The sequence below is a fragment of the Paralichthys olivaceus genome, chromosome 1 (genome assembly GCF_024713975.1).
Source record: "Paralichthys olivaceus isolate ysfri-2021 chromosome 1, ASM2471397v2, whole genome shotgun sequence".
NCBI lineage: Eukaryota > Metazoa > Chordata > Actinopteri > Pleuronectiformes > Paralichthyidae > Paralichthys > Paralichthys olivaceus.
Window position 1 is genome coordinate 28,103,440 of NC_091093.1, and position 16,793 is coordinate 28,120,232.

At 40.2% G+C, this 16,793-nt stretch overlaps 1 protein-coding gene across 2 annotated transcripts; it reads left to right on the forward strand.

Annotated features, from left to right (window-relative positions):
• Positions 1–2,550: 2,550 nt before the first annotated feature.
• On the forward strand, positions 2,551–13,368 carry apip (APAF1 interacting protein). 2 transcript variants are annotated; one of them, XM_069526950.1, is made up of 8 exons: positions 2,551–2,573; positions 7,505–7,573; positions 8,272–8,372; positions 11,007–11,055; positions 11,182–11,299; positions 11,912–12,047; positions 12,625–12,792; positions 12,921–13,368. In XM_069526950.1, exons 2-8 carry the CDS (start codon positions 7,508–7,510, stop codon positions 13,012–13,014), a joined length of 732 nt encoding a protein of 243 aa, XP_069383051.1. In that variant the 5' UTR covers positions 2,551–2,573; positions 7,505–7,507; the 3' UTR covers positions 13,015–13,368. The 2 variants fall into 2 exon arrangements, with proteins under 2 accessions (XP_069383051.1, XP_019954943.2); XM_020099384.2 differs by lacking the exon at positions 2,551–2,573 and adding an exon at positions 4,908–5,065.
• The last annotated feature ends 3,425 nt before the right edge of the window (positions 13,369–16,793 follow it).

Genomic DNA, 16,793 nt, shown 5'->3' on the forward strand with positions numbered 1-16,793 from the left:
TCAATTAGCAGCGCGTGTAGACTGCAGACTCCCTCCCTCCGCTCTTATTTCATGTTTCACAGCAGCCACTATTGTTGCTGTCCCTAAAATCCCCAGACGGCTGAGCTCAGCGGTCTGCGCTACCACGACCAAAAATAATGAGAGTAACTAGTCACCGCACCGTGGACAAATATCCTCTTCAGTTCGTCAGATTCACAATAGCAGGACAAAGACACCAGAGCTCATCACTGCCTCTTTCCTCAATTTTGACCTTATGAGGTGTGAAGGGGGATTTTTAAACCATAATACGGAGGAAAGAAAACTGGAATCGAAACATTACGGTCACTGGAAGTTTGGAAAGTTGATGCAACATTGTTCACCTTGTTCCATCCAGAATATATATTCATTTTTAGAGATGGTCACCGTGAGCTCCATTATGGTTGGCTGAGGCTGCAGGAGCGGGTCGTCCACCAACCAGGACAGTGGTTTAATCTTCAGCTGCTCCGGTCTGGATTCTAAAGTGTCCTGTCAGGACACTGAACCCCGAAATTTCCCCTGAGGGCTTTGACGAGCACAAGCACAGCACATAGTAGCGCTGGATGAATGGATAGATGAGGCCAAGGAAATGTTTTATGAATACGGAACATTTACACTATTTAATCTGAATCTATGTTTTCATTTCTAAACACTTCAGTGTTATGTCTTCATACAACTAAAATGTCATAGTAGAAATTTAAAAATGATAAGAGCTGAAAAAATATGTTGGTATATAATTTGAGTGTAAGCATCATCAAGTCTTCTCCCCCACCGCCTTTCTTCTAAAACCTAAATAAAAAAAACTGAAGTGTACGAGTTAGCATTGAACATAACTTTATAGTCGTGGCTTGCAAAACCGTCACCGCTAAATCAAACTTTGCTTAAAGCTGTGTTTATTTTATTTGAATGGCATTTGAACCTCTATCCCTGTTTGACCCATATTGGATGAAAGCAAAGGGAGGGAACACAAAGCAGTGCAGGTGGCAGTTAATCTGCTGAATCATTCAATTCCCAGTCAAACGTAAATAAGTGGTGCGGCTTAAGCAGAGTGGTTTTCTACAAGATGGATCATGCATTTTCATTTGCAGCCATCATTTAAATCAAACACTTCATTTGGGACATTTATCTGAGAACGTCCGTTCTTTGTGTTCTTGGTTTTTGGTCCATGCCAGTTTTTCAATTGATCAAAAGTATAACTGTCATTCATTTTTAATAGAGTGCTAAATTCTCTGGATTTCTTTTAACACCCAATAAAACACATCCGCAACTATAACTTCCTGCGCTACTCACCACCTGGAAACCATTTTGGGACACACCCAATGTTTGTGTTTCCACGTTGCTAACTGCTGAAGAAATTAGGCAGGAGCCCAGTATGCTGACGTCTTCATCCACAATCTGGCTCGGCTGGATTTATTTACACCACTGACAAAACTTGACATGGCAAAACATGGCAGGCAGCTAGATACAAAGGTGCCACTCCTTTTCATTTGTCGGTGAAAAATGCCTTGAGGGTTAAAGGACCAACAATATCCAGGATGGGTTGATTTGCATTTGTTCCGCTCCACGATGAATAAACAAAAAAACTTACAAAGAAGTAACTGTCCGATGAACACAAACAGGTTTCTATGGATTGTCACTGGGGGCTTCAAAAATACTTTAATCTGAGACGGACATCTATTTTTACACACTGACTGAAACCTTCTTTTCCTCGTTGATCAAATTCAAATATGACAGTAGATGAATGGATGACTATCAGACATCATGTTCCACTTTGAAACGCTTCGTTATTAGGTTTTTTTGCATGTTTTTTTACCATATTTATTTATTTTCCTGCCTTCACATTTACATTTACTGTGTTCTATTGTAAATGCGTTTGATATTTCACTCTGGATGACATGTTTACACTTAATGAAGGCCAACAATAATAATCATCAAAAGTCACCAGCCTCATTGACTCAGAATTGGCTGCGTGTGCCAATTTTCGCACTGATTCATTCAATTGATTTTGAGATATAAGTGAACATTTAACCTGCTGCTGGATGTAATTACTTAATGAATTAAAGTTATATGGGTTCATCCTCATGGGACATTTATATCTGTAGTTTTAATTGCAAATCAATCCATTAGATAATTGGTGATTTAAGAGCAGGAAGGTAGCTTTGAAAAAGATTAAAGTTGAGCTGTGTGAATCCATATACAGTCCATACATCTGCCCATAGATATAATCATATATGTGTTGTAACATGATCAAAGACTGAGCTTTTTCAAACCAATTTTCCACAACCCCGGGCAGTGTGTGTTCCACCGGCGCAGTTTGCAGAGTTTCATGACACCTCACTCTTACACAAGACGCTCACTCATCTCTGATGAGACCTCTGACGAGAGGTAGACCCTCAGTGACATCTGCCAGACGGTAGATTGGCCAAAACACATTACTCACAGCATTATTTTCAGGTTCTCATACACAGTTTGAGACTTGGAGTCTTCTCAACAGGGAACAAAGCAAAGCTGTTAGGAGGAGTGGCTGCTCTGCACGCGGCGATCGTCAACTATTCCAGGTAAAGTTCCTTTGAGCAAAGAGACAGCGTGTTCTGGATAGATGCAGAAATGTTATGTGTTTCTGGCTTGTTTTGAATAGAATTTAATTTTCAAATGAGAAACGATTTACCATCAGCCAAACAAGATGAGTTTTTCCATAAAAATACTAATGAAAGCTCTTCTCCCCTGCCGCCCTTTGTGCTGTAACCCAAATCACAGTGTTTTTGTGTGTCCGTTTCCAGGTGATTACTGGTGACTCATCACACAGTCAATTACAATAATATGGACGATTATTAACATATTTAAAGTTATCGACTTAGCATTGAAGATAACATTATTGTTGTCGCTTGTAAACAGTCACCATTTAGTCAAACTTGCTTGTATAAGCTGTTTGTGTTTATTTATATCTGAATGGCATTTGAACCTCTCTGCCTGAATAACCCATGAGGGATGAAAGCAAAGGGAGGGAACACAAAGCAGTGCAGGTGGCAGCTATTCTGCTGAATCATTCAATTTAAGAGTTGTTTTCTTACTTTGCAACCATCATTAAAATCAATATGCATATTTTCTTATGCAGTAAATGTTTATATGACAACAGATATATTTACCGCGTATATTCAAGAACAGGGGGCTCTGTAATTTATATCATTTAAAGGTATGCGAAGTGGCAAAAATAAATCATCCATCCAACCATCATCTACTCTGCTAAATCTTTTAGGCTGGCAGCGGGGGTGTTGCCAATCCCAGCTGACATTGTGCAAGAGGCGGGGTAAACCCAGGACAGGTCACCAGCGTATTGCAGCGCCAACACACAGACACGAGCATCCATTACCTCACGTATTCACACCTACGGTTGATTTAGCATTCCCAATTAGCACTCTGCAGTATTCAGAGAAAAACCCTCCCACACACACACAGGGGAAAACAATTTGGTTAATTATAAGTAATAATTTAAATGCTAATTCCAGCATTCCCTATCAAACTCCTGCACTACCTGTATGACTCTATGGAGTGTGTCATAACAATACAACATGTCCTGCATAAACAGCTATGGTTTCATCCTTGCACATCTTTGTCCAGCTGTTATTTCCAGGTAAACTTGTAGTCTGTGTTTATATAAAGAGACTGAAACCGGAGTGAAATGGCCAGAAAGGTACGAGCAAAAATCAAATCTGTAAAGTTAATTCTAAGTCAAATGTCAAAATGTACAACATAGAGTCTGATGTAGAACAGAGAGAGAGTTAATTAAGTCAATGAGCAGAAATGGACGATGTAGATTTTAAAATAAGTATGTTAGCTCTGATAGCATAAACACTAATGGAGGACCAGACTGAGCTATAAACCAGGGGAGTATTGAGAGTATGAGGGGATGTATTTGTAAAAATAGATAGTATATCAGTATATCACAAGTAAAATTAGGATTTAGGCAAATAAATGTTTTAGTTCTAATCCATCGTGCAGTCCCAACAGGTAGCCGTCTGTAAATCATTCATTCATTATAAATATCCTCTGTAATGATGAGGAGTCCTGCAACAGATGGTTGAGACGCCCGCAGAGCCCCGATCTCGACATCATGGTCTAAGTTACAAGAGGAGACAAATGGATCCACAGAAGAAATGTGGCAGGTCTTACAAGATGCTCGGAGCATCCAACTACCCTGGAGCCCTGGTGCAAAGGGTGGTGACACTGCACTTTTGTATGAAGCTAATTTAAAAACTATTTCAATAATTTCCGAAAGCATCCTCACTTTATTTTTAGTGTGCATTTAAAACACACACACTTGTTTCTGTAGCCAGAACAATGAGTGTATTTTTATAGCCTGCTTCTACTTCTTTACTTTTAACTGAGCTTTTCTTTTTTTTTATAAAGGCAGAATTTAATATTTGTACAATGATTTTACAATGAATAATCTCAATACATCTTCCACTACAGATGATATGATTCAGTTTTACAACTCATTTATTTTACTATTATTTAATCAGAGTATTTTTATCAACTCATTTGCAAATTTTTATTTGATGTCATTTTAATAGCTTTTTGCAAAACATTTTTTTTTTTTTTATCACTGGCTGTTAAATTACCTTAAAGTGCAATTAATTTATTTTTCTAAAAAATATAACCACAAACCAATTTCAGAAAGTATCTGTTAAATTATAAGAAAGTATTCAAATGTGGTATCACCCATACCAGAAGTTTATCTGGACCATATATATATTTATATACATATATATATATATATATATATATGTATATAAATACACACAGCCATGTTTCCATCTGTTTATAATCTCACTTTAATCCCAATTAACAATTTCCACGGCGCACAATCACAATTTCACATAATCCCATCAACGTGGATTGACACTAACTACAGGGGGGAACCATATTCACCACAACGCTCCCGCGTCGCACGTAGACGACGCAGCGTTAGCAGTAGCATTAGCTGCAGGCGTTAGCATGTCACTACGTCGCTCTCTTTGAACGCAGACTGGATTAACAACACGAGGAAACGGTAAGAAGTCGTTCGCAGCGTCGTCGCGCTGCCGCAGAGGGAACCGTGAGAACGGGACGAGTGTGTTTTCTTTCTTTCTTTAAAGTTAACCCAAGACAGCCGAGACAGCGTTAGCATTAGCTAGCTGCGCACAACTTCACTTCGCCCTGCATCGAACGAGCTAACACCACATCACCCAGCTAAGCTTAGCCTAGCCTAGCTAGCTAACCCTTAACCTTTATGCTGCAGAAAACGTCGCTACTCACATTTAGCTTCATTTCCTGGAGAGAGTTCATGACGCGTGACGTGTGATTGAACTTATAAATGAATCCTCAAGCCACGTGTTCTCCTCTGTCAACAACAACAGCTACTTATGAGAACTTTTTTAAAACATGAACTCTGTGTTTGACCTGGTTTATATGGTGTCAGACACCATCAGTCGATGCTTGATCACAGTTCACTAGTTTCTTATACATCACTAAACTCTTAAATAAAATAGTTTCCTCTAGTTTTTAGAAAACAACTCGACTTAATGTTTGTGCCATTGAAGCTAAACATTGAACATTGTGAATTTAAAGTATGAGGAAAACAAGGTAAGAGACAAAACAACCAAATAGAGGTTACGATTAAATATCGTTAGATCACAGGCTTAATTAAATCGTTTTTTAAATCTTATTTGTTCTTAGATTACATTTTTATTATCTCAACGCTCTTCAGAAGTTTATCTTGCGTCCCGAGACGTCCACGGATCCGTACCAACAAACGTTCAATTTAGCAAAAGTAGTGAATTCTCACATTTAAGAACCGGAAACCGCCAGAAAATCTGGTATATTTAGTCAATTAAATCAAGTAAAACTGCTAAAATAAAAAATTTTAATATCTGTGTTTTCAGCTTCTTTTGTATATTCAGATCTAAATTGTGCTCGTTTTGAAAGTGTTGGCCTCGTGCACCATATCACAGTTGTTTGCTCGGGTGTAAGATTAACAAACGGCAATGATGCATCTGAAGAGGCAACGTTGATCCACTTTGTTGAAATGAATGGCGTATATATTTATTTACTTAGTGACATCAGCAGCTCTGTACAAGATCATTTAGTTCTCAGTGTTGGATGACACAGAATTGCTCAAAGAAGTATTTGTGCCGACTTGTTTAGTTTCTGCGGAGTAGCCACCGCAAATTTCCTAGAAAAATAACAACATAAGCATAACGTCACAGAAAGTAGTTATTGAGAAATACAGAATTTGTTACCGTCATGATACCCCATTTCTTTTGAATAAATAGTCAGTTATTTTTCAATTAATCCGTTGATGTTTTTTTGACTAAGTACTATCTTTAAAATGTCACCCATTGTCAGCAACACTTAACGTAACAGTTTTTCATTGAAACTGGGATTTCCCATGATAGATTGCAAACGTGAAGTTAACAGATTTACAATCAAATTAATAACCTACTGCCACAACATGGCAATAATATCATGTCTCCTCCTACAGTTGGACACCAATCACGACAAAAGTCACATAAGCAACGATCGATTGTCAGTTGTAGTTAACGCTTTGCACTTGAAGTAAATCCATCTTGTGCTCCTACATTCAGCTCTTGAGGGAATTCTAGCTGTGTAGCTCACAGGCATCTCACATTAGCGTATCCTCCTCCACTAAACCAGTCCATCTTTACTGTAAACTCAAAAAAGCTAACTAACACTATTTACCCGTCAACACAGCTCGGTGGATCCCTCTGACTGTCTGTTTGCACAGTTCCCTGCAGCACAACCCATCCCTTAAACCCGTAGTCAAACATGAAACAATAAAACTAAATGTTCTCTCAATACTGGCGTCTCTGCATCAAGCGAGTCCACAGGTAGCAGTCGATAACGCTCTCTGTCGTGGCTTGTTTGTTTTTATTTGGGCTTTTTTAAAACCAGAAAGTACTTTGGTGTTTCCTGTTCAAACTGACACACAAATCACTGGACATTGTTTATTAACTGTACAGCAATGTATTTCACAAACTACTATGAAGACACAGCTTGACCCCCCCCCCTGACCACACCAACAGAACACCAATTCATTTCCTTTTCCAACAGTCAGCTCCAAACATTTTCTCAGATCATACTGGTTCACTTCAACGCTCTTAAAAACAAGGGGATGTCCATTGTGCCATCATCCTTCCAACTAAGGGAACCGCGGATTATCTGTTAACTGACATGTGGGAGGTGAAGAAAAGGAAGGAATGACTGATAACAGTAAATTACTTCTCGTGTATTCCCCCTGCATTTTTCAAACAGTATCTGATTCCAACAGGGAATGAATCAACACAAGGAAGTAAAAAAAAAAAAAAAAACCTACTTAAGTGCACTTAGCCTGTCTCGTATGACAAAAAAATATTTGTTGCTGCAACCGTTTCCCAGGCATCTCTTGGCATTGTCAAATTGATATTAATGTTGTCAACGGTTTTTCTCACAGGAGATGTCGTCTGTTTGTGGTACCGGCAATGGCTTCCAAGATGAGCGACAAGAGGTCACAGAGAAACAGGCAAGCATCAGCACGACAGATGAACACTTGGAACTGCGTGTGTGTGGGAAATCATGAGCGTACCTGGTATTCACATGCATCTTGGATGATCCGATCACAGTTCACACCTGACGTCGTCACGTTGATCTCGAATGACCCCCTGTGATATAATTGATCCACTCTCTAAATAAAGACGTGCGCTCCAGACAGAGAGCCCACGCTGCATGAGATGCTGAGCTTATCAATTTGCCGTGTGGAGCTCTACAATGAAATAATGTGGCGGTCAACGTTGGTATCATGGTGGGCCCCTACAAAGAAATCAATGTATGGGAGACACTGTGTGCGTTTACACCTGTGCTGAGATGCTTTCAGCCGTGCACCGAACTCCGTGCTTTCTCCTGACATTCTCCAGAGGGGCTGTGTGTGTGTGTGTGTGTGAGAACGCAAATGTCCTAGTTTCAGTTCCATGGTGAAATGAGAGTGAGAGACGCGAGTAAATGACATTTCCTGCTGCATTCTTTATACTTGACGAGCAAAGTTATGATGGCAGTTGTTAATACCAGGTCTGAACAAGGCTTTGGAAACGCACCATGTCTTCGGGAGAAAAACAAAATGTACAACTCAGTAGCGGTCACACACACACATACTGATTTATGTGTGATAAAATGTGATAAACTTGAGCTGTGATAAAGCCGTCAACAATTTTGTGTCTGTTCCAGGACCTGGCGCATCCACGACTACTCATCCCTGAGTTATGTCGACTCTTCTACCAGCTGGGATGGGTGACAGGGACGGGCGGAGGGATCAGTATCAGACGAGGGTTTGTATCTAGATCAAGTTTTTGTAGAATAATGTGGAGGATCAGAAATATTACATGATTTTTATGCTCATATACTTATCTGTAACTGTTTATTCCAGCTTAAACTGCTGCTAAATGGGCCTGTTATTCCAATTTAATTACGAATTGGCATGCCATCGTTTAACTTCTGAATTTGCATAACTTTGACAGTTGTTAAGATGCTACTAAATGCTGTGAGGGATTTTTTTTTTTTTAAACTTTGTATGCTGACAAAAGTGCAGCGGGGGCTAATGCGAGGTCAGTTTTATTGGTTTTGACAATGTGTGTAAATTTAGGGGAGAAGATGGAAGGCCACGGTTTTTCCATAATGAAGCCGAATTCAAACTGAAGACTTTGACAGGTTATTACAAACGTCTTTGAACTGTGTTATTTTGGATGGCAGCTACAAAGAAGGCACCACCCATTAGCAAATCCTTGCCTGAAATGGGGACTGGCAGACATTTATAAAGGCCCTGCCGGGGAACCTGATGAAACCTCACGAAGAAACCAAATAAGATTCTCTGACTGCCGCTCCACGTATGCTGCTGTTTCATTCTGACAGAAAGAAAGAAAAAAAACTGTCACTCTAACGTGATTCCAGACTATTTTCTTTCATCTTGTTAAATTATTATACTTTGAGATTTAGATAAAAATAGGCAGTTCTCTGCCGAACTCCTCTGCTGGATCTCTGTAAATGATCATTTCTCAAAAGAGCCGTGGGTTTGATGACTATTTTCAAGTTGTCACCGGCTCGAATGTGAACCACAAGGTTGAGCTCGTCCTGCAGCTGCCTTGGTTTGAAAAAGTTTATGAGACCAGCAGGCAGAGTGACAGTCTTTTAAGATTCTTTGCACTTTTATTTGAGGGCTACTACATTTTACTATAAAAACGCATCACTGTTACTATGTCTGAGAAGTTTGGGCCCCATTTGAGTTTAAAAACTCTTTGCTTCCTGATTGGTCGTGACTAGCAAAACAAAAACGTTGTAGCATGGACGTAACCGTAGATTACATACATACTATGTATATATATGTAAAATATACAATTAAATCGGATCAAACAGAATCCAGCTTACCCCTATACTAATAAAAATCTATAATCAAAAATTGTACAAATAAAAGTCAATCTGTGGACCCATCCCACACGGTCTACTATCTGTATCTATAGAATTTAATTTGCGGCTGCTAGTAAACTGTTTATAAATGGCTTAATGAATCATAAATGTTCCTATATGTATATTAATTGTGCTTAAACAGTGCTCAGGAATCTTAAGAGCTGTGTGGATAGATGGAGCAAACTGAAGAGCCGGGAGTGTTTTCCACAAAAATGAGTGTATTTATATTTTCAGTGAGTGCAGCTCTGAATTTTAAGTTTAGAAACCCTGTTTTTTTCTACAGTTGCTTTGGTTTGACTCAGAGATGAGTCAGAGCCTGAGGCCGCCTCACCAAAACTTGCACTCAAAATCAATATGCTACTCCTTTATCTGGTGCGCTTGTTGTTAGATAAAGAAGAGTACAGTTGCTGTATCCTCTACATTCTATGGGAAAATGTTAAGCTGCTCAAGACTTAAGTTAAAAATATGATCACTGTTTATGTATATTAAACGTCGCAATGCAGTATTACTATATTTTTCATTTGAGTCTTCTTTCTCAGTGGGTTTTTTTGGGCTACGGCCAGAGAAAGACTTTCCAACAGTGACAAAACAGTAAGTAAAAGTGACACAAGACAGTCACTGAAGTTATTTGCATGTTATTGCATGTCTGCAGCTCAATGTGTACGTCAAGAAAAATGGAAGGATGGAGCCTGATCCACAAAAAGCAGTTTAAGGAAAATGTTCAGTGATGCAGAAACACAACGAATCACTTACAATAGGTGCTTTGGGGTATTGGGCCTTTTATAGATGGATTGAAAAGCTTTCGTGACTCTGTCATGTTTTGCAATAGCCGGATAGATTCAAGCCAGTACACGCCAGAACATTTTCTCTGAGGGGAAGACATAAGAAGCTCGGACCTGTTCAGTGATTTGTTTTCTGTGGAAGGACATGATGCTCCACGAAAATTAAGGCAACACCCCATATTTTTTTATTTGAAAACGCATCAACTGTTTGCGGATACACTTGACGTCCGCAGTACTCTCGAATTTAAGAGCTGTTAAAACAGAGAAGTTAGGTTCTGCATTTCAGTCATTGCAGAGATGCCTGAAAACAGTGATGGAGACACTCTGCATCTTTTTCGGAACACAATGGAATCTTCATTGATTCGTCGAGCTCTTATCACATGATCCCATTTTGGAAGAAAGCAACCGGCATCAGCCTCGACCATCAGTGTTGAACACAACATGGATAATCAATTACAAGCGTTTCTGACCTTGCAGTTAAATCATTCATGCGAAGGACACAATCTCTTATTTGTCTTTACACGTGTTTGTAGCCTCGGTCTTTCTGCAACCAAATGACTCTGGACATTATGTTGGTTTTCAGCCATGTTAGTATGGGCGGGGAGTAGAACTGATACGGAGCCAAAAACATAGTATGGATGAAGCCTAACACAAAAAAAAGTGTTTTGTCCCTTTACTTGATATTTATTCCAACCATGTTGTATGTTCTGTTTCTCATAGAGAGCACATCTACATCGCACCATCCGGTGTCCAGAAGGAGAGAATGCAGGTGAGCAATTTTTAGCACAGTCTGAATTGTTTTCCCTTCCCTAATAAGAGACGATGACTCATTCAACCAGTTTTAAATGAGCAGTATTCAAATAACTCACACCTCTGTAATATTTGTGCTGCTCAGCCAGAAGACCTGTTTGTGTGTGACATGGAGGAGAGGGACATCAGCTGTCCGCCTCCCTTGAAGAAGTTAAAGAAGAGCCAGTGCACGCCGCTCTTTATGAATGCCTACACTATGAGAGGTGAGTCACCGCAGTGCGCCTATAATAACCACAGTTTGAAGTCAGTCAGCGATAGAGCTGATCAGTTTCTCAATCCCACCTATTACCTTTCAAATGAAGTCAGTGCTGTTCTGCAGCACAAAGGAAGAAAATTACTTTTCATTTAAATACAGATATTTAAAAGGCTGAATGGAAATTAGGTTTTATATACATTTCAAAGAGCCCTAATGTTCTGGAAAAAAAAAAAAAAAAAGGTTTAATTTTATTTTAACGTCATAACTGAGGAACAGAAGAAGAGGTTGTGACTTTATTTCCTGCAACTCGACTGTTTGACGGACGCTGTACAACTACAAAAAGCACTGATTCTAGTCTTTTGGATAAATCTGTAATATTATTTTGCACAAAATACGGTTGTCCATTTGGAATCTGTGGTTTCTCCTGAAATTGTAGTTATTTCAATAAATAAACAGAGAGGACTGTATACTGACGTGATACCACCGTGGGCATCGTAATTCAAGCTCATCGCTTTTTTTCTCTCCCTCTTGCCTCGTGACAGTTATCATTTCAGAAAGACCACACCTGTAGATAACATTTCAAAAAATCCAAATCTGATTTTCCTTTGTTAAAATACAGGGGCTCAGGCAGTCATACACACCCACTCCAAGGCTGCTGTCATGGCAACGCTGCTGTATCCTGGCAAAGAGTTCAGGATAACACACCAGGAGATGATCAAGGGGATTCGCAAGGGCACCTCAGGTTCCAACTATCGGTACGTAATCAAGCAGCGGGGATTGGTGATGTCCAAGTAGGTTCCTGGTCGAGTAGAGCTTTGCAGAGTTTGTCTTTAAGGTGTGGATTTTTGAGGCTGATACAGAACATGGGGAGTAAGAAATGTCCTATCACAACATCTAACCCTATTTAGAAGACAAAATCAAAGACTGCCAATCGAACATCAGACATCTTTGTTGTGGAAATCAACACGTCAGAGTTTTTACCTTCATCGGGGTTAAGAAAAGCTTAACCAAGGTTCATCTTGCAACTGCAAGAAGAGGAAAATTTCAACACACACTGTCGGTATTTACACACACAAGATAATATGGAAATATCTGTTTGGCATCTCGAGAATATGTCCTGTCTTGCCTGACTCACCGAGTAACAGGATAAAACCTGCGGGTCCTTATCTCGAAGTTGATCTGTGTAAAACAGGCCTTGTTCCCTCAGTTCAGGATTTCTTATTGTCTTGTCTGAAAAGTTAACTCCACTTTAAAGCTGATGGCAAATGTTGATGCCTCAAATAGTTTCCAGCCTGGGTGTCGTTTATATTTTCGTTTCCTGTATTTACACAGGTACGATGACACCTTGGTGGTGCCAATTATTGAAAATACACCAGAGGAGAAGGACTTGAAAGACCGGATGGCTCTAGCGATGGATGAATACCCTGATTCATGCGCGGTCCTCGTGCGCCGGCACGGTGTTTATGTCTGGGGTGAGACGTGGGAGAAAGCCAAGACCATGTGAGTATTTACCCCCCCCCAGTGCTATTAACCTCTCTGAGCTTGTTTATGACTAAATGTGTATTTGTATTAAGAACATTTTAACAAAGAAAACTGACTTTAATGCAAAATACTGCCTCATTTTGTAGGTGTGAATGCTACGACTACCTGTTCGATATCTCCGTCCAGATGAAGCAGTGTGGACTGGACCCTTCTGCCCTCCCACTGGAACACAAAATTTGACACTCGCTGGCGCTTTTTAAGGAGACGTTTGTCGCAGAACGGCCCGGTGGAATTCAATCAGCAGATTGTAATCATTTGCCTTTCACGCTGGTCTGCTTCAAATTTGATGGTGCGGGCTGATTCAGGGTTGGAGGAGATGGAACGCTCGTGATCCAGAAGCACCTGGAGGTACGCTGCAAAGCACTGTGGGAAGACTCCCGAGTGAGCTGCAGTGAAATCAACGTCCTCGGGTTCGAATGGTTTCTTATTCCAAGTTTGACGGTGCTGGAATCAAGGTCTTGCTGAACGGCATGAACGTGGTGTATAGCCTTTATTTCAATTGATCTGTTGTCAATAAAAAGAATGGAATGTAAATCATTTTGTGTTGTTGAAAGTAGGTTTCCCCTTCTATAGAAAACCCATACTGAAACCACAAATGTGCAGATTTACAACCAATTATTTCTCATCCTATTATTTTTCAAATATAAGCAGAGTGATGTTTGCTTTGTGGTAAATGCAGCATACGAACAGATGGCTTTGGTCATTTTGTGGAAACCCCTTTCAGGGAAAATAACACTGCATTGAGTAAAAGGACTCTCGCTGTGTCCGTGGATCCTTTCACTCCCACTACATCATTCTGGCACAGGCAGATCCATTTGGCGCAGGCATCGCACAAAGCCTGTAGATCTTTGCACAGCATGCTTTCAGTAGTCAGCGCGCTCATTCTCCCATGAAAGCCAGAGCTGTTGTTCTTTTAACAAGCTCCCTCTGCTGCCACCATCCCATCGCCTCCGCAACTACTCTCTGAAAACAGAGCACTGTCAAATATGCCGCAGGCTCATTTAAAATTGGAAAAGCAAGAAGTATACGTACATAAAACATTTCTTCCTTTTTGTACTAACAATGCCAAGATACCCCGTCTTCTGATTACTGAGGAATTCTGGGAAAATCATTTGAAAGTAGAAACTGAACGCAAGCCCGTGACTAAAAAAAAGATATTTAAAGCTCAGAAGGTCAAACATAAATGAATCAGTGATGATTGTCTACAAAAAAACAAACTAGTGTATAATAGAGAAAAAGAAAACGACTCCGCAAGATATTCAGCGATGTCAAAATCAGATAAAAATCTGGCACCAACATTTCAAAGGGGTCAAGTGCTTGCAGCAAATGTTGAGGGTATTATACAGCATATTATTATGTATTCATATTAATATTTATTACCTGTCAGCCAGAGAGATTCAGCAACAGACACATAACATGAATAAGAAGGTTAAAAAAGGAGTCACATATTGAGGCTGTGGCACATTAACCATTCTGTGGCGACACCAGCCTCACAAACACTTGAAAACCGCTGCAGTTTAAGATCCATTTTTTAAAAATGTGGAAGCAGCCCAGAGCTACAAAGCACAGGTGGTCACTTTAGAGATAAGCAGGAGCAGAGAAGAGAGAGTTTGAACTGACCAGAGGTCCATTTTTAAACCTCGGTGGCAAAAACTGTAAGTTTCTGACACAACAGCGACAAGATCACGTTTTTGTTTACAGCACATCTTGGGCTTTTATCACCTGAAACTCTCTCGACGTCGTCCTCGGTTTATTCTTCGTCAAAGGCTCCACTTTTTCATCCTGAGATATTTTCTTTTTTTCATCACCAGCTGCTTTCCGCCTTTACTGCCGTGGCCTAGCAACAGAGCTATGGGAGAAAAAGTTATTTGCTTAATTAAAAAAAACATTGAAAGAAATTAGTTTTATTAGATGTATTTATTCAAATAATCACAATTAAAGGATTTACTTTTAACAATACACTCCAGATCTCCAGAGTTCAGTGCCTGTCTGAAAGCAGCTGAGGAGACGCACTGATGGAGATAATGAAGTTAATGACTGGGACTCTTGAATAGAACAGAGTCATTATGGAGGTTATCAGGAACACCGGGACCTTTTCCTACTCATCAAACTGCCTCGTCGTTATAATAATGACGTTATTGAACGCTCTGTTCTCTTTAGGTGCACGGCCTTGATTCATGGGATTAGCAGCACCTGGGTTTACTGACTATGTCGTGTCAAATAGGCGGCAGTGAAAAAAAGAGCTGGAGGCCAACTGCAGTAAAACAAGGACGAGAACCCCCCCCCCCAGATCAGTCTGACAAGAATCACCAAACCAATCCAAGCCGTCACCATTCTACTGAGCCTCTAAAGTCCACACTGATGATACTTTCAATCTTGTTTATTAAGTTGTTTGCACATGATAAATATCTTGTGCGCACCACGACGGAGAGAACTTTTTCATATCTGAATGTCATGTTATAAAATTCTTGTTGCTCTTGTAGGAAAATTGTGCAAACAAGTTATTTGTCTTGTGTGCACAAGATATTTATTTTGTGGGAACAAGTTATTATCTTGTGCACACAAATTAAAAACTTTGTATGGACTTCAAGGGCCCAGCATCCGGCAAGATCTGGTCGTGGAGAGCTGCATCATCTTCCCAAAATCTACCACAGGATCAAACTAAAACAGTGTCTGTTTGTTCCTGGGTGAAAATAATCACATGGCAGCTATTGAGCTATTTTACACTCATATGGAATGCAGCAAATCCCATTGGCTCCAAAAGCCTCTCGTGTATTTGCTGTTAAGAAGCAAGGTACAGGATGGTGCAAATTATTGCAATGCACAGCGCCATATGCCGGGTGGCGTTCTAAACATCTGCCACATGATGTTCTCATTAAATGCCACTTTATAGCTGGAAGAGTTTAGGAAGTCGTGTGAGGTTGTGGATGAGGCTGAACTTTTTTAACTTGGGGGAAGGATGCTGTGTGTGTCCGAGAAGAACGCTGCAAGATTTTCTTTTTTGAGAGAATAGTTCATGGATCTTGCATAGAATTAACAAGAAAACGACTTCCTCTGTCCCTCAACAAGAGTGAGGAAAAACTACCACAGGGCACGGATGTGTACAAGTGTGAAATCTGATGCAGACCTAGAGAATTAAACGTGGTTCCATGGGGAGATTGCTGGTGGAGGTGTATCTGCATCTGCACCCACAGACACGGCTAACAGCCACATCAGCTGTGTCCACTCCAGGTGCAAATAGCTGTTGACCACATAGCAACTGCCAAAATTCATGCTGCGGAGAGTAAGAGGATAACTGACCTGCAGGTTTATCCCAAATTATATGTAAGTGGTAGTGAACAGCCACTGACGGAGCAGCTTGTTTGTTGGGACGTTCCCTGAAAAACACTTTGTAATCTCCACTCTGAGCCAAACCGCTGCTTCCTTTGGGTCGTCTGTGACACAGGCTCCGAGATAACCGTCATAACTTCGCCCCTTGTTTGCATTTGTGTTTGAACTCCATCAAAAAGCTCATTTTAATTTACATTAGTTCATAAAACTTTAAATGGTGAACACAGTGTGTTCAGGAAAATACACTCTACACACTTGATCCTCTCCTCCTCCATCACTGCAGCCATTAGCAGTGTTTTTTTTTTTTTGAGCACACTATCAGTTGCTATGCAGGGCATCTCATTACGAGCGCTGCAGAAAATGTTATTTTCCTTTTCAATCAACTGAGGGACATAGAATAGTTCAAGTGGCGACGTGGCGCCGCTCAACACATAAATTATTTTCAAGTTGTATTAGCGTGTTTGGCACCTGTGTCTCAGGAGAAAGGGAACGCTTGTTGCTGCACCATATTTTTTATGATATTGATTAAATTGTAAAAGTGTTGATGATTTTTAGCTCCAGTAAAAGCCTTGTGACAGGCCGAATGGTGACATAAATTAACGTTATTGACGGTCAGACACAGAAGTAGC